General features: G+C 38.6%; 1 protein-coding gene across 5 annotated transcripts in view; it reads right to left on the bottom strand.

The window, feature by feature from the left end:
- The window catches only part of MAPK11 (mitogen-activated protein kinase 11), a 49169-nt gene that overhangs the window by 13526 nt on the left and 12910 nt on the right, over positions 1-22733 (bottom strand). For 3 of the 5 annotated variants that reach the window (XM_077834583.1, XM_077834581.1, XM_077834594.1), the window contains 9 exons: positions 16581-16710; positions 15419-15477; positions 13710-13821; positions 12252-12281; positions 12074-12121; positions 8326-8440; positions 8134-8205; positions 5786-5865; positions 1057-1135 (listed from right to left, as the gene is read on the bottom strand). In XM_077834583.1, the coding sequence (XP_077690709.1) occupies positions 1057-1135; positions 5786-5865; positions 8134-8205; positions 8326-8440; positions 12074-12121; positions 12252-12281; positions 13710-13821; positions 15419-15477; positions 16581-16710 (725 nt within the window). The remainder of the gene's footprint in view (positions 1-1056; positions 1136-5785; positions 5866-8133; positions 8206-8325; positions 8441-12073; positions 12122-12251; positions 12282-13709; positions 13822-15418; positions 15478-16580; positions 16711-22733) is intronic. The other 2 variants (XM_077834584.1, XM_077834587.1) reach the window with 2 other exon arrangements.

Raw genomic sequence — 22733 nt, 5'->3', positions numbered from 1 at the left:
TATATATTATGTTTTTAATATACATATATTATAATTTATATATGAAAATGTAAGCAGTTTTATTGCTTTAACATATAAACGATCACCATTAGATTTTTTGTTTGATTTTTCCTCTTTAATGCATTATATTTCTTACTAGCATCTTTCTCAAATCACACTATCTGCTGCTTACATTTGTTCTAGTGGCCCAGAGAAAGTGGCAAAATGTTGATTCAGACAGTTTATCTTTTAATTCATTTGTATCAGAGAACGGCACTCCATTTCCCAGTTAAATTGTGAGATCTCAGATCAACACCTTATCAATAAACACGTTGCTTAACTTCAGTATATTTTCTCTATCAGACAAAAATACTAATTATTAAAAACGTTTCTGCTTTACCTTTGCATGGGATTAGAAAAACTGACACATTGTAACTTAAATTTTTTATTGTGAGTTGACGCAGAGTAGGATTAAACCCCGTATTTTTCTACAGATTTAGTTACATTTTAATTTGCTTATTGAGAATGTTGCCTCATTAATTCTCGGTATTTATGTATTTTCTTCTAACAGTGGGTCATATTTAAGAGGAACCCCATTTAAATAAAATATTGATGGCCTAATATGTCCCAGAAGAGTCGTTACATTCTAGGATCTTTGGTTTGAACCACACTGGAGCAAAAAGATGATGGATACTCATTTCAAATAAAACATTTTTGATCATTTTTCTGTTAGGCAGTTCCAAATTTTCTCTTTGCTCTAACTCTAGTTCTCTTTCTATCTGTGTAGCTATGCAATATTTGACTGGCTTTTATTTTTTGAAAGCAGCCATTTGCCCTCTAATCCATGAATTGCTGTTCACTGGGAGCTACCTGTCTATTCTTCCTACCCAGAAAAGGGTCTGAATAGGCTTAATTAGAGTAAAATGGTGGTTTCAGAATCAAGAGGTTTGGTAATGCTTATGACATTGCACCCTGTTGTCATTCGGCTGGGTTTAGTATAGCAACAGTAAAACTTGAGCTCAGATGCTGGTGAAGGAACCAAATTACATCAGTCTGAAAACCCTAACAAATTCTTACCTAATGGGTTGGCACCACGAAATACTGCTTTCAAATCCTGTTGAGGCATATGTGGTAGTGATTCAATGTATTTTCTAGCCTGGGAATAAATCAAAGCATATATACAGATTACAATTTTGCTCAATAGTAAACATGGCAAATGCTGGAAAATAAAAATCTCTAATTGCTACATTTCCTACTCATGGAAGACATTGTCTACAGAAACTCATTGTGTGTAGGTACAATCATCTTTATATGTCTATAATTATAAAGCCCACAGGCAAGAGGGTTTTAAAAGGTGGAATTTTCCCCTTAAAGTTAAAGTTATAGTTATTTCACATGGAAAAACTTGTTTATGTTTTCATCTACCTGCACAACTGGTTTATCACCATAGATCCTAAAATAACCATACTATCTGCCACATGTCTTTCAACCAGGAAGTCAGCATATATCTCCTTTCAGTTACCACTGGCAAAGATGTACTAAACTACCCACTCTCAAATACTAATGTTTAATCAACTAAGGATCAAATCCTGACTTAAGATGCCTCCAAGGTGCAGAGCCTCAGGACCTTTGTAGCTTGCCTTGGCTCCATGGATGTGGGGGTGAATTAGAATCCTCAGGGCCCCCACCCTAGAGACAGCCACATCGCACATACTCAGCTGCCCAACCCACATATTGCAGGCAAGGTGCTGGGACTTGACATCATCCAAGATATTGCTTTCCTGATGTCCAAGCTGATGAGCAGCTGACCTACTGGTTATGGGACAGAGGAGACTAAATGGGGATCTTGAGGGTAGACAGAGAGACCCTTGCAGATGACAGCTCTGAAAACGGAATTGTCAAAGGAGAGAGGACAGAGCATCCCTGCATGCATGAAAGAGAGTCTCTGAGAAAACTGTAGTTTCTTTAAGGAAGGTTGTTAATAGTACAGGGATTTCATCCCTGACCATCTCTCTTCCCTATACATGGGTTATTTCCCCTCTTCACATGTTACTGCAGGAAACTGAGAAACCCTCCAGGGCCCCACAGAAGACAGCAAGAGGGACAAAATATGAAAAGAGCTGCTCAAACTGGCGGTGAGCTCATGCCGACCAACTCCCTGGCTCCTGCTCAGAGAGCAGGCACTGAGACTTGTGTTTTCTTTCTCCTCTGGATCCGACAACCTTCACGATCATTTGGCCCTGCATATCCTGGTTTACACAGTAATAAGAGGTTACTGTGAGCCTTCCTGGTATGTACTCTGGGTCAGGACACAGCCACTGGAAAGATGGAATCCTGCTCCTAGTTCAGTTCTCTCTGTGTGACAGCGCATCACTGATAGATCTCTAATTTCCCTGCAATCTTTTTAAGCTTTTCAATTGTTATGCACTAAAACAAAAGATACTTTAAAGTGTTCTGAGAGGTCATTCCAAGACACAGTCTCATTCAAAATGTATCCAAGTACAGGGTTAATCTTTAACTTACATACAACAAACTTGGGAAACCAGAAGTAGAAATATATTTCTTTTTACTTTCTATTTTACTGGAAGTTGTCAAGAGGAGTCAGACCAATATGGCTGCCATTACTAATATATTTCAATATATTTTCCTCTTTTTATTATGGAGGTTGGCAACTCAGCTTTCTAAAAGTGTGATTGCTCTTACCAGTGGTAGCCAGTCATCTACAGAGAGTACAGGTTTAAAGGACAGAGAACAGGATTAATTTTCCTTCCCATGGGAATACATCCCTGAAAGATGTTGTGCACGCCTGGGAGATGATGCTGAGCATGTTCTCCTCCCATGGTTGCTGAGAGAGCTCAGCACCTCAGAGAATCAGACCTTTAGGGACATATGTTAATATAACTTGCTGTGCAGTTTTAAAATATATAGCGGTTACACTTTCTTGCATGGAAACTATGGGGTAAGATGGAAATCAACCATTACTCAACAGAAATCATCAGACTTCTGTGCATTTGACCTTATTTGTGCCTAATCTGTGCTGGATTTATTCACATCCCAATTTCTCATTTCAAGAATCCATCAGCGATTGTAGGGGACCAGGCCTGTTTTGTCTTCCGGCTACTGCTAACTGAGACCAATATCAGCATGGCTGTACCTTGTTTACTCACCAGCCTTTCCTCCATGTCCTTGTCATCTCCACAGAAACCCACCTATTGGAGCCCAGAGTATTTAAATAATTCTGAATCTGGAAATACTGAAAGTGGGATTATGGGCTAACCCCAATTTAAGACATCAGATCTACAAACTAACTCAGAGACTTGTTCTGAAACATCTGGTGAAGTTTATATAAAGATTCCCTCTATTTTTCCAATTCTTTAATCCTCTGTTTATCTCTGAAAATAAGTTTGGATTCTCCATTTAAGTCTTGATCCTGCTTTGAGTGGAGCGTAGCTGGGAATGCACAACTTTTGCTCTTCAGGACAAATATGAATGGAGGCCACAAGCAACATTAAAAAGTAGACATAGTCCTCTGAGCAGAAGTTGAAAAGTAAAAGGAACAGGATGCATGCAGGGAACGGGCTCACTTGAGGAGATGAGGAGGTAAGTGCTATCCTCAGCCTGAAAACAATGTACACAGTTATGGATCAGCTTCCCTGGCATTACTCCAGCTACGAGAGTGATGTAACTTGGAGGTCATTAACTGGTCATTAACTTGCAGGACTCTCATTAACTGGGGTCTGCTGCTCTTGGTTCTCCTGTACTCTCTATGCTGCACAGCACTTCTTCACTTGTACACACAACTTCTTTAACCTGCGATGTGCAGGGTGAAGCTATAAGGAAGCAAAATAAAACCTTCTTCTTTACCTAGATTAAAAAACTGACAACAGGTTTTTTCAATGTATGAGAGAAGAGGATGGGCTTCCATTTTAAATTTAGAGAGAGAGAGAGAGAGAGGGATTTTAACCAAGAGCCAAATATTCTGAGAAACTGGTGAACACCCGAAGGCCTCAATGACTATGCCAGGTTGCTCCATTGTTTTGTCTGACCAGTCAGGCTAAAACCTCAAGGACAGGCCAGATCTCTGTGGTAACAGATCTCTGTTACGGCCAGCAAAGGCCCTTATACTATTGCTGCTGATGGTGCCCAAGCTGCAATATAGGGCAAGCTCTGGGGCTGATCTAATTTGTGCCTCCTGGTGCCATTTCCCCTATGGGGCCTGCAGCAGTGAGGAATCACCAAGCACAGGTCTCCCTGTGTCACACTTCCATTCATCTCATCTTTCCTGGTCCCCAATATGCCCCCACCCCCGCTCCAGAATTCCCCCTGTCCCAGGGCTTCTTTGGAGGTGATATAGAGATGGCTCTGCCCTGGGTAGAGGTGTGTGTTCTGCAGTGGGGGGAATACACCAAAGGAGGGGGGAGTCATAAAGGAGGCAGGGTTTGTATAGACCTGTTGTGACTACTTTGGAGCAGCTAGGATACAATGCAAGGGTTGAATTCCTCCCCCCAAAATTCCCAATTGCTTGAGAAAGATCATAATTTTAATAATCAAGTTTTAGATCTACAAACAAACCAAAATACAAATTTTTGAAGCTTCTTAAACCTCATGTCCCATCACATGATCTTCCAAGGAATCACAAAAGAAACCTTTGCAAAAAAACCCATGAACTATAAAAAGGGGAAAAAATAAAAATAAATAAAGAGAGATTCCTGGCATCCACTGATTAAACTTACTGGGCTTTAGTCAGTGAACATCTAAGAACATGCAATTGTTCGTTATTAAACGAGTTTCACATCTGCAGATAAGACAGTAAAATATTGTGTAAAACTCTGTACAGAAATATCAAACAAATATTTGTACAGGCAAATTAGTGCCCAACTGGGACACTCTCACAAAACTAAACAGACTTGCCCTCCAGATAAGGCATAGTCTTAGGAATTTAACCTTCAAGGAAATATTACCACCAGAAATAAACCCACCCTTTGGGGCATGCACACGCGAACACACACACAATCTGACTCATTAAGGTGGCTCTAAAACAAAAGAAACGAACTACGAAAAGATAAAAGCCACCATAATAAGAAGTCTACTCTCCCCATCAGTGAGCCCACAAAATTACTCTGAACATTCATGAGTTACGTACGATACGCCTCTGAACCTAAGACAGGTGCAAAGCACAGAGGTTTGTACTACACTGGCCTCAAGAACAACCAAGTGACCATGCATTGGAGAACCTTCCCTACATTTCTTGGCTGGCCCAATCTCTCAGCACAGGGTATGGAGGGAGAGCCAACGTATCAGCTAATTCCTGCCTCAACTCTTCCCAGGAGCCTGAATGCTCACAAACTGTGGAGCTCCCCCAAGCCCATAACAGTTACATTTTAAAAAAATAAACAGCTGGAAGTTGCAAGAAAATGGAGTGTTAGCCTAGCTATGTTAGTTTCCTCAATTGTTCAACAGATATGAATATGCTGGTAAGAAAAACATTAAACACACACAAAGGCCAAACAAACAAAAAAAAAGCCTTCACAGAATGAGAAATAAAGCACTGTTAGAAATCCAGCAAATTAGCAAAAAGGTGTTAGACCAGCTTTATTTACTTGTCACCTACACAGCTCTTATATTCTGCATTAAGTGTTGCAGTAGCACATTGAAATAAACCCACCCTTTGGGGCATGTACACGCGCACACACGCACAATCTGACTCATTAAGGTGAAAAATATTAACTGCCTGTGTGACCAGTGTGTGACAGTCCATGAAAAACTAAATTATTAACTCAGCTAAATTATGGAACGGTGAACTCACGTGTTCCGATGATATTTTCTTGAGGAGTTCAGAACTGGGTGTTCCCACAACTTCCATTATTCTCTTTAGTTGGTCAATATCTGCAAGTATTCAAGAAAACTCCAGGAAAGATAGTAAAAGTAAGCAACAGACAAGCCTTTTTGTTTAAATAAACCCTGAAGTCCTGCACAGATGGTCAGATCCTCAGATGGAGGAAGTGACACAGTTCTATTGATTGCAATGGAGTTAGCCAATTTATACCAGCTGAAGATTACATCCAGAGTGTCTTCTTGTCCACTGCCCAGAACCTCATGTATTCATTTACACCTACGGACTATGAGTGTAAAATGCTACCACCAGTGTGAGGTCCCAGTTCAACACAGTCATATGCCTAACTTTGAGTTGGATGGGACTTAAGCATGTGCTTAACAATTTCAGCCTATGCTCAAGTGCTTTGCTGAACCGGGATGACTGCTGACTCGGGGGCTGAGTGGAGAATTCTGACAGGGTAGCATATTACACCCATTTTGCACTGGGGCAAAGGAGCGTAGAACCAGGCCCATAATCTTTAAAATGTACATTTTCTGAGTTCGTATATGACCTGAAAAGTGAACCACATTAACACTTCCTTTAGTGATTCAAGATTAATTTAAAGTCTCAGTGAAGTTGATGAAACACTGTAACTCTAGATTGTATTTTACAAGAAAGAAAAAAAAACTGGTAAGTCTATATTTTGCAAAAATCCTATTTTTGCAAACAATACACACCAGCTTACCAAAAATAGTCAGAAACACCACCTTAGTCAAGGGATGCAAAGCAACAGGTATTATTAAGAACATCTGAGTGATGCCCTCGTGCCATTGTTGACAATAGAGTCTGATTGATTTAAACACCACAGAAAGCTCAATGGCAAGATGTTACCATGTCTTAGCTGTTTTTCAGGGATCTATAATATCATCATGCCTTTTCCACACCTGGCCATATTGTAGATTTAGCTGCAATGTTCGGATTTTTTCGCTTTTCAGAGTAGTGAGAACAGTCAGACCTGGTCTACACTACACAGTTAGGGTGACGTAAAGCAGCTACTATGAAAGTGCCCTTTTACACTGACATAATGCCACCTCCACAAGAGGTGCAGGGCCTATGTCGGTGCAGTTAGGGTGATGCAATGTGAGACACTGCATCACTTACATCGGCTGTTGGCCGTCTGGTCAATTTCACGGCTCCAGACACTGACAAGAAAGCTGGGCAGCTAGAGCCCAGCTGCCCCTGGCTCCACGCTCCCAGACTGGCTGCTGCCCAAAGGCTCCCAACTTCCCACGCAGGGAGGCAAGAAGTCCAGGTGGCTCCAGCAGGGAGCTGCGTGGAGCGGAGAGTCCTGGCTCTCAGTCCCCCTGCAGTCACTGGAAGCGCTCCTGGTGAGGATGCACACCACCAACAGAAGGAGGGTAGAGTGGACATCAGCCACTACAATAACGACTGCAGTGGCTGCAAGTTCACCTAACACAGGTCGAGTTAGGACAGTAGCGTAGACGTGCCCTTAGTGTGGAACACAACAGAATCTGATGTACACTGTGCCTCTGTTTTGAATGCAGAGAGGTTTTCTGATGTGATCTAGCAATCATTTCTTTATCTTACACTCTCTTCAGTCTCTATTTTTACTTCCTCTACATTTCCTTTTACTATTATTCTACTCTACTCAGCAATGGCCTTTTCTGCCCTCCTGTCAGTCAGAGAAACAACACAGGCTGCAATAGAGCCCAGCAATATTGCACCATAAACCATAATAGTCCCACTACTTTATGTTGGAATGAGGGATTTTTACGTTGCCTCTCTTGCCTACATACAAATAAAAACAGCAGTTCTACAACAATAAGTGACATGCATATTAATTCAATTTTAATAAATTAGGGTGACCAGACAGTAAGGGTGAAAAATCAGCACAGGAAGTAGGGGGGTAAGAGGAGCCTATATAAGAAAAAGACCCAAAAATCAGAACTGTCCCTATAATATCGGGACATCTGGTCACCCTGTAATAAATGCATGTTGTTTTTGAGAAGCTGCACAAATGAAAGAAATCAATCCTTCTAGGTCATTATTTAACTAGGTCATTATTTAAATATCAGGCATAAAATAAAGATTGCATGTAGCGTCTTGTGGTTTAAGAACATCTGTTATTGCTTTTTCTTCTGATGCTGTTACATTCAGCAGTTATGTATAGTAAATTGAACTATTAGCAAAGCTCAGTTTGCTGTATTGAAGGCTTGTTACCTGGCAGATATAGCCTTAAGAACATTTTGGCGATTAGAGAACAGGAAGAACTGTGGTGCATTTGCACTTTATGTAACTGCATTTTATGTTAAGGATACAGTCATTTCCTGGAAAAAGAGCCTTGCCTTTCAATAGCTCTGCCATGATGCATCCCACTGACCAAATGTCAACTGCCAAAAATAAGAAGAGAGGGATATGCATGATAAACATAATAAAAATGGTTAAATGCAGTTGCTTTTTCCTGTTGTGACTATATTGTTTGTAGTTTAAAAATAAGTATCTTACTTTACCTGTTTGATTATAGTGCATCCAGTTTAACATAATTTCTGGAGCTCTGTACCATCTTGTTGCTACATATCCAGTCATTTCATCATCAGTTTGTCGGGCTAAACCAAAGTCTAAAATCTACAGATGAAAAAATTTCCAAGATTTCTCATTATTTTTATTATAGGAGTTGATTTGTTCCCTGTTCTTTATTTCTGGCTTACTTCAGCCGTTAAAACACCTCAGCTTGCAATGAATTCGACCCTCAACATTTCATACCCAGCCCAAGTTTGCTCCCCAGCTCATGCTTTCTGGTAATACTAAGAAAGATGGAGTCCTTTAATGACTAACAACCTGACCTTGATGTCAGTGGACCGACTTATGCGTGCCCCATTAAAGTAATCAGGGCTACATGTTGATGCCGGGGTCTCTTCATGGTAATATGACAGTAGAGTTGGAGCTTAAATGGAATTGGACCCTTTTACACAAACTCTGAATTTGACCTTAAATTTAATTTTCCTGTAACATTACATTGATAGCAATAATCACCACTAGTATATCAGAGCTGAAGAATATCAACAAAGAAAATTAAGCCTGAATTGTATAAGTATAAAATGCCAACACCCAAAAACATCAGATTATGACATGTTAAAAGCACAACTATATTACTTACAAATGCCCCAATGTTCCCTTGTTTCCTTAGCTCAGCGACTTGTGCTTAGGCCTTGTAACATATATAGCATTTATTCAATCACACACATTTTGATGCCACTAAGAGAGGCATATGTAAGTTGTATAAGGAAAAGCTCAGAGTACCATCTAACACCCCACTGAAATGAAAAGGGAGTTTTTCTTAAAAATAGCACACACGCATTTGATGGCACAATATTGCCCGCTGAATGCCCCCTTTTGGAAAGCTCATGTCCAAGAGAAAGCATTATGTTTCAGTATATTTCTTTGCTTTCTGCTATCTACTTCTTTATTTGGGATAGTCAGCATGCTAACAATGACTGTGCTGTAAAATCATTCCTAAATCCAGAGGCACTGATGGAAAATATTCTAGTCCATTGACCCAATCAACAGAGGTATCAGCATCTTTCAAGTGAGATGGGAAATAAAAGCACCTAAATACTTTTAAAAATCTGGCCCCCACCACCACTATCACAGGACACGCTCAGCACCTTGTGTGATGGGATCCAATCCTGCTCTTGTGAAGCCACTGGCAAAACTCCCAGCAATTCCAATGGGAGCAGGAAAACACTCAAACTCCCTAGTGATAATCCAGTTTTAATGTTATGTTACGTACAAATATTCCTCTTTAAAACAGCTACTTAACTAACCTGATTTTAATACATGTGATTAATATATATTAAAATCCCACCCTTACTTGTAATATACTTTAAAAATAACTTTTCTATTTATTAATTTTCTCTAAGTAAGCAAATAATGAATTACAACATCTGAAGCAAGAGCCATATGAATAACGACTAGACTCTGCAACACTAAGAACATAAGAATGGCCCTACTGGGTCAGATCAAAGGTCCATCTAGCCCAGTATCCTGTCTTCTGACAGTTGACAGTGCCATGTGCCACAGAGGAAATGAACAGAAAAGGTAATCATCAAGTGATCCATCCCTGGTCGCTCATTCCCAACTTCTGGCAAACAGAGGCTAGGACACCATTCCTGCCCATCCTGGCTAATAGCTATTGATGGACCTATCCTCCACGAATTTATCTAGTTCTTTTTTGAACCCTGTTATGGTCTTGGCCTTCACAACATCCTCTGGCAAGGAGTTCCATAGATTGACTGTGCGTTGTGTGAAGAAATACTTACTTTTATTTGTTTTAAACCTGCTGCCTATTCATTTAATTTGGTGACCCCTAGTTCTTGTGTTATGAGAAATAGGAAACAACACTTCCTTATCTACTTTCTCTACACCAGTCATGATTTTATAGACCTCAATCATATCTCCCCTTAGCCGTCTCTTTTCCAAACTGAAAAACCCCAGTCTTATTAATCTCTCCTCATATGGAAGCCATTCCATACCCTTAATCATTTTTGTTGCCCTTTTCTGAACCTTTTCCAATTCCAATATATCTTTTCTGAGATGGTTCAACCACATCTGCACACAGTATGCAAGACGTGGGTGTATCATGGATTTATATAGAGGCAACATGATATTTTCTGTCCCATATATCCATCCCTTTCTTAATTATTCTCAGCATTTTGTTTGCTTTTTTGACTGCCGCTGCAAATTGAGTGGATGTTTTCAGAGAACTATCTACAGTGACTCCAAGATCTCATTCTTGAGTAGTAACAGCTAATTTAGACCCCATCATTTTATATGTATAGTTGGGACTATGCTTTGCATTTATTATCAACATTAAATTTCATCTGCCTAGTACAAGGAAAGGGCATTTCACAGCGATGTGTTTTCACATTTTTCCACAATTGATCATTTCTTGCTCAAATATGTTGGTACACTTTTTATTTCCTTTTTGGCTATGCCTTAAAGCACCACCAATTTAGATTTTCCCATAACAGTTTGGCATCATACAAGCGAATAAGTAATGAAAAAAATGAATGTAACCCAGGCAAAAACTAGGTGAGGAGAGAGGAGATTGGGTGGTGTGTAAATTCTAGAAAAGAAGATTTAAAGTCTTCTTTGTCACCGTAGAGTATAAAGAATAACATGGACTTTTATAAAGAGAATGATCAGGCAAAGACTTCCCATAATACCTCAAAAATGAGACTCCATATACAGGTATGAAAATATTAAAGGCCAGTCATGATATTTGCTGAGCTTCCTCAGCTTCCACTGAGGTGAACAAAAGCTGTATGTGCTTTAGTCCTCAGGTTAATTGCACTGTACTAGGTGTGTTGTCAGCTACTGTGATTTTGTTGCAGGTCTCATGAAATTTGGTGTTTTCTTTCAAATTTCAGACTAAAGCCATCATCATCATATCTCTGCTTTCATTAAAAAAAATGAAAATGAAATGTGTTCTGACTCTGATGACTGTGGAGAAAGGCTTGAAAAAGTGAAGAGAGTGTACCCTAAAGGCTCAGAAAACTCTAAGCTTTTTGGGGTTGGGGCTGTCTTCCTGTTCTGTTTATACAGCACTTAGCACAATGGGGTCCTGATCCAACATTAGGGCTTCTAGGTGCTACAATGATACAAATTTTAAACAACCAACAACAATAGTCCAGAAAGCCAAAAAAAAAAAAAAAATTCCACACTTTATTTAAAAAAAAAAAAAAATGATTTTTGGGGCCTGACTCATGACTTTTGAATACCTGGGGTTGGTAATACTGGTGTTTGCATTACCAAAGTACCCATTTATATATTTCAGCCAGTTTAATCGTTGTTAACTTTCTATAAGTGTATGTCTTGTAGGTGTAGGGTAGTTGCGGTATGTACTGCTTCACCTCGACATCTGGGGCCAGATCCTGGAGTCTTGTCACTTTGAGTATCAGCTAAAATTTTGGGCCCTAAGCCCATTTTTTAACCTAAGTGCTTCCTATTCTCAGTTTTTAAATGTGAAGAGGATTTTTATTCACAGTAAACAATTTGTACATGCTACCTGAAATAGCGGTTAATATCTGTATCCTCACAAATATTGTTAATGCAATTTATTTTTTATCTGCCAGTAAAGCAACAGTAACTAAATACATGGATGTGTACTAACAGAAAAATGGCAGTTAATGTTGGTTCAGAAAAGTTCTAGTTCCAGAGATATTACAAGAACCTTCATCACAATAGCATGAATCCTACCCTTAATTCACAGTCTTCATTTACAGCTAGGTTACTGGGTTTCAAGTCCTGTATCAGAACAAACACAGCGTTAGTCATGCACACCTAATAAGGTTAAATTAGTATTGTAACAATATCAAGCCTGACATTGGGCAGTGCACACTGCATTGATTTGTATTCTCTAGCTAACTGAACTCACCCGGTGGATGATTCCAGCTGAGTGAATATACTGTGGAATAAAGAAAAAAAAAAAAAAGATAAGAAAGCAAGATTAGAAAAAAAGTGGAAAAAAGGTAACAGTCACTTGTTCTATTCATATTTTTTTGTCCTCTATGTTTGGTGGTTTTATATAGAGTTAAGATTTAGATCAGGAAACATTCCTATCTGAGCAGCAATCACAAATACTAATGGGCAGGTAGCACAAGTGTCACCAACTTGCTCCTAGATGTAAGTTTTCTCTCTCTCTCTTTCAAATATGAACACCTCAGGAAAAAAACTAACCATTAAAACTACACTGATATCCTTAGAGCTGTAATACACACCCTTCTATCAAAAGTTGATTGACTATATAGTATTTGATAAAAAGACATTCATTTCATTTCAGTTTGGACCTCCATTTTGATCATCTGGATCCACATGCCGCCTTCCTATGCAAGTCAATGGATGCATACCCTAGCTACCAGCTAGAATCTTCACACACAAAATACATGGCTGTGTAACTGCATTTTTATTGAAGAGTGGTGATGGGTTCACTGCAAGCAGATATTCATGTGCTCATTTTAAAGGGAGTCCTTGCTTTTCACAACAAACAAGAGGAAAACACAATTAGGATGCTGATAAGATGAAATCTGATCAAGGACTGTTTTAAAAAAGAACACTTCCATCTTTCAGGTACAACTTACCTAAAGTTTGAAGAGCAACTGTACTTTGAAAAATTACTGTATATATGGCACCTTGGGGTTTCACGTTTATTGTCTCTCAGTGTTTCCTTGTCAAGCTTTGATCAGTTACAAGTACAAAGATGCATTTGTTTGTTATAATTTTCAGCCCTGTGAATTTGCCTTGGGATGTGAAAGTCAAGATGGGTTTTTTTCCTTCTTGGCATATCAACAACAGTAAAGAGGGCCTAATTAGGCCTGCAGGATCTGATTACTGAGGCCAATATCCAAGAGAGAAATAACCTGATGTGATTTTCTTATCCAAGGGGGAGTTTACAGCACTGACAATTAGAAAAATAGATATATATTTTATGTACAAATTGAACTGATTAGCTATGAATTTACTGCAAGTCTATAATCTTGTAATCCCACTCTACCATTTTACAAATCATAGGCCCCAGTCCTGCAAATGCTTACAGAGGTGCTTAACTTTACACACAAGTAGTCCCACTGAAATTAATGTGGCTACTCACGTGTGTAAAGTCAAACTTGTGGGTAACTATTTGAAGGATTGGGGTCTTGTCTTTAGTTCTGAAAGGAATCTGGGGAGTTCTAAATTTACTATGGTTTATAAAAATAAATCACCAGAGATGTCATGAGTATTTGTAAGTCCATTCAGCTCTGAAAATGAATTTAAATATTGCCCTTGCAATGAAATATTCATTATTACAACATTTTGGTTGCTGAGTATAAAATAAATGCCATCATGCAGTGTGTACCTTAAGACCTCTAAGTAACTGGTAGATGAGAAACTGTATATGGTCATCTGTTAGCTTCTGGCACTTTACAATGTTATTCAAGTCAGCACCCATTAAATTTGTCACAAGATACCTGTAAAAATAAAAACTTATTTATGACAAGCAGCAGGTAAATCTAATTTGTTTAATTTCATAGTAATTACTCACTCCCGTGCATATGCCTTCTCCATCCATCAATCGTGAGATAAAAATCCCTTCCTTCCCAAAATTAGGAGTTTAATAACCTGCCAAGCTAAGAAAAGATCCTTACAGTCCATAAGACATTTAATGTCTTTTTGCCAGACAAGTTTGTACAAACTCAGTAAGTTGGGCAATTTAAGAAAAAAATATCATATAACAATGGCAGTTCATAGCCATAGGTATGTGGTCAGTGTATTCTCACTGCAAATGTAGCAAGCCAAACAATGATCATAGAACAAGAAAACTGTTGGCCAGGAAAGACCACACTGAATCTATCTGGGTTCCCATCTGTTCCCACTGAAATCAAAGGCAAATCTCCCATAAAAATGTCAGGCCTGGTTTTGCTTGTAAGGCTCCTGCTACAACACAGATTCCCTTCAATGAGTAGAGATGGACAAAATTTGAGTCCCTTGGGAAATTCTGATATTTTGAAATTAGCTTTCATCCTAAATTGGGATGAAAAGTCCAAATTCACAGAATGGAAAATTCTGAAAAATTTCTATTTGGAAATACCAGAATGTTTGATTCTGTATTTTTGACTGAAACAAAAACGTTTTGACATTCCTGAATCAAACGTTTCATTTTTGTTTGTCAACCAAGATTGAAGTATTTTGTTTTGACTCTGTTCAACATTGAAATGTGTCCACTTGAATAACTATGGTGCCTCATGGGAGCTGTATCTCAGGTACCTCATGCCCTTATCACATGAGTAATCCCATGAATGGAGAGAGCAAGGGTTATGTGATCAGACCCCAAACATCCAGGCTGATACTTATAAATGACTACGTTTTAAAAACAAACATTTGAAAATCAGTTTTTTATTTATTGGCACTTCAAGTGTTCAAAGCATTCTATCAGCTTTAAACCAATTAATTTACCAGCTCTGTCTTAGATTCTAGATTCTGAGAGTGTAATCCTGGCCCCGTTGACATCAATGGGAGTTTTGCCATTGACGTCAATAAAGTCAGAATTTCACCCAGTGTTTCTCCTAAAAGACTGAGGGCCTGATTTTTCTCTCACTTGCTCCTGATTTACACTGGAGTAACTCCACTAACGTTAATGAAGCTACACTAGTGTAAAACTAATACTAGATGAGACGAGAATCAAGCCAAGAGATGACATCACCCACTGCAGAATATTTTCCTGCATTCCTTACATGGCTGACGTCACACATACTGCCTAGAATAAACAATCCACATCCAAAATGAGGTTAAGGTGATCAGACCACAAATTTAGTGGGACATACAGAAGATCAAATCTCATGCCAGGTACAGTAATAGAGTCCCTGCAATCTATTAAGTACCACGCCTTAAGGCCTTTGGGCAGAATCCCCTTCCCGTTTTTTGAAAAGGGGACCAAAGGCACATTAGTCTCTCAAAGCTCATTTTGGCTGTAGCTAGAACAGAAAACTGTATCTGTTTTCCAGCAACACTGCCGCATCTATCTTCATATCTTACCAATTAGTCACACTAATGTTAAATTTTACTTACACTTCATTAAAATTTTCTATTGAAGTTGCTGGTGTAAAAACATCTAGTAATCCTATAACCTGAAACAGAAAAGGGGATCTCCTTTTTATTTCAGAAATTCATGAGATAACACATCATTTACGCTAGCTGTCCTTAGAATCCCTGGAATTATGCATATGAACAACATGATTTCACCCTGAATATTTAACAAAACCAGCATAGTAGTTGGATGAACCTGAATGGAGATGACTGGTTTTTTGTTTTGTTTTGTTTTTGCCTCGAGAAGAAAAATTATCTCTCAGGGCAAACCAAAATTATATTACTTTATGAAAAAATGGAACAAGACTTCAGACAATCTAAAGTCAAGAAGAAAGAGACCTAATCTCCCATTTGTATGAACAAAATTGTATAGAACAAGTAGTGTATGATTTCGATTTGCTTCTGTTGTACTTAAAGCTAAGTAATGCTTTACATGTTTTCTTGTAACCACGTTTACTGAAATAATTGTAACCTCCCTCCAGCATACTTTTCCATCTACTGTAACACCACTTCTCAACTATAAGTATTGAGTAATTTCCTCTCAGAGACTGGATTCATTTTCATTTTCGTTTAAGTCTGGGAAATTAACAGCATTCAGACCCCAATTCAGCAAGGTACTTAAGCGTCTGCCTAACTTTTAGTAAATTGGCAGTCCCATTGAAATTGATGTGACTAGGTTTAAAGTTAGACACATGCTAAGTACCTTGCTGAATCAGGGCCATAAATCCTAGCAGCCTGCACCCAGGTCAAAGACCAAACCCAGTCTTCTGATAAGTATGTTATATTCCCATTAACTTCAGTGAGAGCTCTATGAGCATATATGCAAACAGAATCTGGCCTTAATTTCTCAGTAGAATCCCAAACTGACAAATGCAGATCTGAGTTTTATTTAGGTTCGATGCTTTACTCTGCCCTTCTCTACTAGTGTAACAACATACTTTCAACAAAAGACAATTTGTTAGTGTCTATTAATACCCATTGACTTCAATGGAATTAGGATCAATCCCTGGAAGAGCAACTATTTCTTGGAAAGGCAGGGATCACGTATACTTTACCAATATAAGCGTAGGTAAAGTAAGTTAAACTTTGGTTTATAAACTTTCATTTATAAAAACAGAATGCAAAGTACAAACTCTTCACTTACATTTTCATGTTTCATGTGCTTAAGCAACCTAAGCTCTCGATAGGTCCTTCTTGCGTGAATAAGTGACTGAAAAGGTCTTGAAAGCTTTTTTACTGCCACCTTCTGTCTTGTTTTGGTATCATAAGTTGAACTAAGAGAAAATTTAAAAAAATTAAAAAACATGATCTACCCTGGCATTGCTAGGACCTCATGATGTAACAGTCCAAAGACAACTTGAGAAAGTTTGGGTTTATGATTCTATTTCCTCCTGCTTTATCACCTGAAAGCGATCTCTGGGAGAGCTATTTGGAGACAACCTCCAATATTCAAAGATAGCTCTCTTGCAATCTTCCTAACAAATTGCCAACTCCTAACGATATTGTTCATCCCTAGGTATTACCCTGTCCCCATCTGGCATGGAAAATAACCAGAGAATTAGCTTCATTAATTTTGCTTTCCAACTCCTGCCCAAACTCAAGGCGCTCTCAGGGAATATAAGGATTTGAACTCTAGCCCTTAGTGAACAGACTGGAGCCTTTAGTAATTACAGGGATGCTGCCACACTGTCTAGCAAATATTAATTATGCCTAGCAAGCATTTGCATGGTATATGACATCTTCACAAATCTACTGACACCAGATTAAAATTTCAAAATAGCCACTGTCAGACTATAAAAGTTGCCTCAGGAACCATTATTAACAAACAAATCACCAGTATAAATGAATTTACATGGAATTAGGGCTCCAATCCCACAAACATTTAAGCATGCACTCAATTTTACACATTTGAGCAACCCACAGTCTTCAGCAGGAGTACTCAGATACATAGAGTTAAGCATGTATGTAACCATTTGAAGGAATAGGGACTTAATTTTCAACACATTAGTAAGTCTACATAACCAATAGCAAGCCCCAAACAAATACTGCTCATTATGTTGCGAATGAGGGAAAAATTCGTTCATTTACACTTTACCTCCTGACAATGCATAGGACATTTGAAAACTATTTGTTTGGTTAATCAATAATCCAACTCTATTTAATACCATCTCTGCATTTTTACTTTCCCCTTAAAATAAATTCAGTTCAGCTAAGAAAACTGTGAAGTTGCCTACTGAAAGTGTTGATAACACAATCTGCAGTTGCTGGAGACAGCATGAGCATAAAGAGATAATCTTTAACACATTATTTTACAGGAATCCTTTCACTGAGTAACAAATCTAGTTGAAAATTCAACAACAATAGTATGTGTAAGAGTGAGATGGCAATGGTTAGGAGTCACACTATATATTTTAATGGCTCCCAAAATTGTGCTAAGAGCTCCTGCATAAAGACGTAAGTTTTGCCATAAGTAGTTCACAAACTAATGCCCGGTTCCTGTACTCCATGTGGATGGAGCTCCACATTTGCATGGTACCTCACTGAACTGAATGGAGCTCCATGTGGAGCGGAGGTCTACTCATCTGAAGCCCGTCACAGGATCAGGACCTCTTTTCTGACTAGACGCAAAAAAAAGGGGCAAACAAGACAATGGGGAAAAGTAAAGTAAAGGAGGAAGAACCAGGGCAACATCAGTAAGATTGTTAGTCTCTAAGGTGCCACAAGTACTCCTTTTCATTATACAACTAGTTATCTTAGATTACATAGAAACTCAGCAAAGACCAATGCAAAGCAGGATGGAGCAATGAATTTGTTTTTAATTATAGTTACACTGAAAGAAGAAGTAGACTTAATCAGCAAGTTTTTTGTAGGGATCAGCGAAGAAGTGAGTCAATCATGAGATGAATGAAACAAATAAGTGATTATTTAGTCAGATAGTTTGTAAGCATCACAGAACTGGATCTTCAAGAGGGATTTAAGGGTGGAGAGGGTCGTGGCTCTGTAGAGCACTCCGGAAAAGAGACTCCATGAGTAAAGGGAAGAAAGCACAGGCAGTTGCAGGAAAAGGCTGGCATCTCCGGTGAGGAGGCGCAGGCAGAGTGATATGATAAGAGACTTGGCCTGACAAGTTGGGAGGAGGCAGAGTTATGTAAGACATGATGGTGATAAGGAGACACAATCTGATGTGATGCTTGAGCAAGCAGAGGGGTTCAGACATGGGCTGGTGTGATCAGAAGTACAGGCAAAGAAGGTGATTTTAGTGGCTATGTTTTTCATGACTGGAAAAGGGGACGATGTGGATAGGAGTAAGTCATAAGAGAAATATGTAGCCACATGCCTCATTAGCATGATGAGGACTAAACCTAAATCCTAGGGTGAAATCCTGACCCCACTGAAGTCAATGAATGAAATCTATTGATTTCAATGGGGCCAATATTTCACCCCATGTCTCCTCAGGAATACCTATTCTTCACTTACATTCTAGCTCTTTTAAACTTGGCACATTTGTGAGGAAGGAAATGGATACACAGGTGGCTTAACGCTTACTGCAGAGCACTGCCTAGCAGGTAACTGACCTTATTTGTGCCAATGCATATACCTCCACTCATACTTTTGCTGGCACCCAAAAGCCTTGCAGAACCTGGGTGCTCTCTACAAGGACTTAGGAAGACCCATCATTCTGATAAACATCTTCTCCCCCACTTCAGTTCAATTGTGGGATTCAGTAGCTTGATAAACGCTCAACTTAGTGATGGATTGCTTTCTACCATTTGAATGAGTCAGAGCTTTCAGATGGTATAAAGCATTGCTTTTTAGCCTCAGCAGTTCTTAAACCAGCAGGTGCTTAGACCAGATTGGAACAGAATGAGGGAGAAAAAGCAAGTAGCGACCCGTGTTGTGGGACTTTTAAAGCAAAACTGTGCATATAAAATTAATGCCCATGATACTCAGTTGGTTTAAATTGGCACAGCTCCTGTACAGCCAGTGGACTGCACCAAGTGATGATCTGGCCCATTATATTTTTGAAGTGTTTCTCTCACTTGTCTCACCAGCTCCCCCATCCACGTTGGATATTAAAACTGAAATTTGTGAAATCTAGTTTCCTTTCCACCATTTATGCTCTTCACTGTTTGCATTTCATTCACCTTGGACCATGAAAATAAACTATTCAATTTTGTTACTGCATATTTTTAGTTTCACTTTCTGGTTCTCAAATGTTAGCAGGCTGCGGTGATGTTCAGGCTGCAAACACTGCTGGGAAATATTTCTTTAAGTGGGCTTTTCCCCACAGAAATTCAAAAGCATTAATTTATTGAAAACATTGTCATTGATGTTATTTTTATAAAAGCTAACTCTGGGACCTTAAATTATTTTAGCAGTGTCCCTTTCAGATGTGATCTCAGTCAACCCAGAACTCTCAGTGGTTATAGGTATTTATTTGCTATCTGGAAGTGGTCAAGAGATATCCAGTTGAGCAATAGTGTTGTTTTGGCACTGTTCAAAACCGTCTGCTCCGTGTAATTTTAAATCACTGCTTAATTTAGGGAGACTGTTTCAGTGTTGCTTACTCTCGTGATATTTAGTGCTTTTCTGAAAGCCCCAGCTGCTTAAATCAAGAGATCATGTGAGACTCTGAGCTTTCACTTCCTAAAAGAAGTAACTTTCCAGACTTCATGGTTGCCGAGAAAAGCAACAACACATGAAGCAAGAGTAGCTGAAAGAAGAGTAGCTCAGAAACCAAAAGTCAAATGAAAAGAACGCAAAATGTAATATTTTAAAACAATCTCATGATTTTCAAACCAATTTCATGATTTTGGAATCCTGACTCATGATTTTAGAATACTTGGGATTGGCAATACAGCTGTTTATAAATAAAAAGTGTGGTTTATGCTTATGAATTGCATGACATAGTAAAAAATAATTACATGATCATTTTGAATTCTTGGTTTATTTCAGTGTGCTTCTGAATCAGTTCAGAAGAAACTAATGATTTTATTTTATAGCATTTACTTATATACATTTACCATTCCCAATCATGAAATTTGGTTTCTGTACAGTTTTGATGAATGTTGATTTTACTCATGTTATGCCATAGAGGTGAGTGAAAATGACAATGTGTTTAGTTTTTATAAAAAAAACCTCCTGCTAAATAGAGAAGATATCACAAAGTTTACAAACATCAGTGTCTTGGAAAGGACCCAGAAGAGACTGCTCTTAAAGCAGCCACTGTTTACCGAATTATGGAGCGTAGTCTTGGGAAAGAGCACATACGCCATCAATCCAACCACAAGGAAATGTGCCATAAGAGCAATTGGCAGCACGGCAGAATCAGGAGGGGGCTATGTTGCATTCCCAATGCAAAGAAACGAGCATTTCCCGTTGTCAGCTTTGGATAAGCAGTGCCAACAAACAAGATAAACTAACACAGGGAACTGAAATATTCTCTTCATCTCTCATCCCCAAACAAATGCTTTATTATTTTATGGCAGTTCAAGGAAGTTAGTGAATGCAACTTTCAGAGAGCTACATTTACCCTACAAAGCACAGAGTGCTTCTTTGTCTATTAGGAAACGCACAATTAGGTACAGGTACATGCATAAGAATAAATCTATAAAAAATATGAAAGGTAGCAAGACAAAAGGAGAGAGGATGAGTAATAGTCTTCAGCAAAACAACATACTAATCTCATTGCTCCAGGAACAACCCTTACTTCACCCTACAAATGGTGATGCGATATATTATGGTTTTGCAATGCAGTATCACTTGAATATTGTTCCTACATGCCTTATGTAATGCTCACAAGGTTTGTAAGAACTTCAGCTTTGCTTTAACTCCAGCACAACTAGTGTCAATTATTTAAGATGAATTTACAGCTAGCATCTGAATGCCAAAACAGCTATTATGTTAACTTACATTGCATATACGGTATTAAACATATCATAAAATTGCACATATTTGCTTCTTATTTTTCTATTTAGTCATGTCTCCTTATTTTACTGGCAAAGAAACGTAGTTCTTAACTACAAACATTAACCAATGTCAATATAAATCTATTACCAACACAATTTATAAAATAAAAATAATCAATATACTAACTATACTCAATCTTTGGGCTACAGGGAAGATTTAGTCTAATCTTTGTCTTTTAGACCTCCATCCTGCAAACACTTACGCATATGAGTAACTTTACACATGATTAGTCACACTAAAGACTTTTTTGGGGGAACGGTTATGACATGACTGAAGTCATTGGGACTAATCACATGTAAAGTTACTCATGTGTGTAAATGTATGATGGGTTAGAGCTTTGGAATGGTTAGCTCTGTTACTGCAGGGACCATGTGGTATTTGTATCTTATACAGCTTTTGAAAAGGCTGCCAGTGCTTAAATAATAAAGATCTGTCACCATTGCAAAGCTAATATACTATTGAAGATCAAGCTGCATTTTATTCTACCTTTCATTGAAAAAGAAAACTGTCAGGTAGCTATAGATTATGGAATACGAAACTATAATTAAAACTGTCAGCTTCTAAATTTACTTTTTTTTCCTTTTTAAAATAATGCCATCAAGATGCATGCATAAACCCAAGCAAGCATAATCTCATTTACATTACCAATATCCTTCTTTTCCCTAAGTCCTCCCATATCTTGTTCGCTTTCTCCATAATGGTAAAAATTTCCAGAGGCAGGTCTTGGGCTCCTAAGTCACTTTTGAAAATCCCACACTTAGGCCATAAATATAGACTTAAGAGTCTAGAAATATTGGTCATTATGCCTAAATTTAGCCCCTGATCTTGCAAAGAGCGATATGCAGTGAACCAGGTGTTAGATCTTAAAGGTCTTTGGGACAAGGGACCCTGTTTTACTCTATTTGTAAATTGCCATGCTCATTTTGGCACTGGATAAACAAGTAACGATGTTATTAATAGTTACAACGCTGGGAACTCAAAGAAAGCAACTCAATTTCCAAAAGCAGGCTGAATTAACTGTACTCTGCCAAAACAAGTGCTCATTTTTGGTATTTGTCTTTACTGAAGGTTGTAGTTCCCCAGAGCATCATTTTTATAGTTACTTTTTTCACCAGAACTCCAGAGGGTCCTGCTATAAGCACTACGGAGCCACCCCTGTTTCAGTGACCCTCCCCTCCCACCCAGATCCTTGCAACCGTACAACTTGGTTGTCTCCTTCCCCTCCATGGGAAAAGCACTCAGTCCGTCTGGTATCAGCACCAGGGAACCAATTCTGTCCCAATCCCCCCACCCCAAGTACCCGCACAGCATTTTTCAAACTCTCCTT

Source organism: Eretmochelys imbricata, chromosome 1 (genome assembly GCF_965152235.1).
Source record: "Eretmochelys imbricata isolate rEreImb1 chromosome 1, rEreImb1.hap1, whole genome shotgun sequence".
Taxonomy (NCBI): Eukaryota; Metazoa; Chordata; order Testudines; family Cheloniidae; genus Eretmochelys; species Eretmochelys imbricata.
Note: the sequence above shows the minus strand (reverse complement) of the source record. Positions and strands in the feature narration are given on the sequence as shown.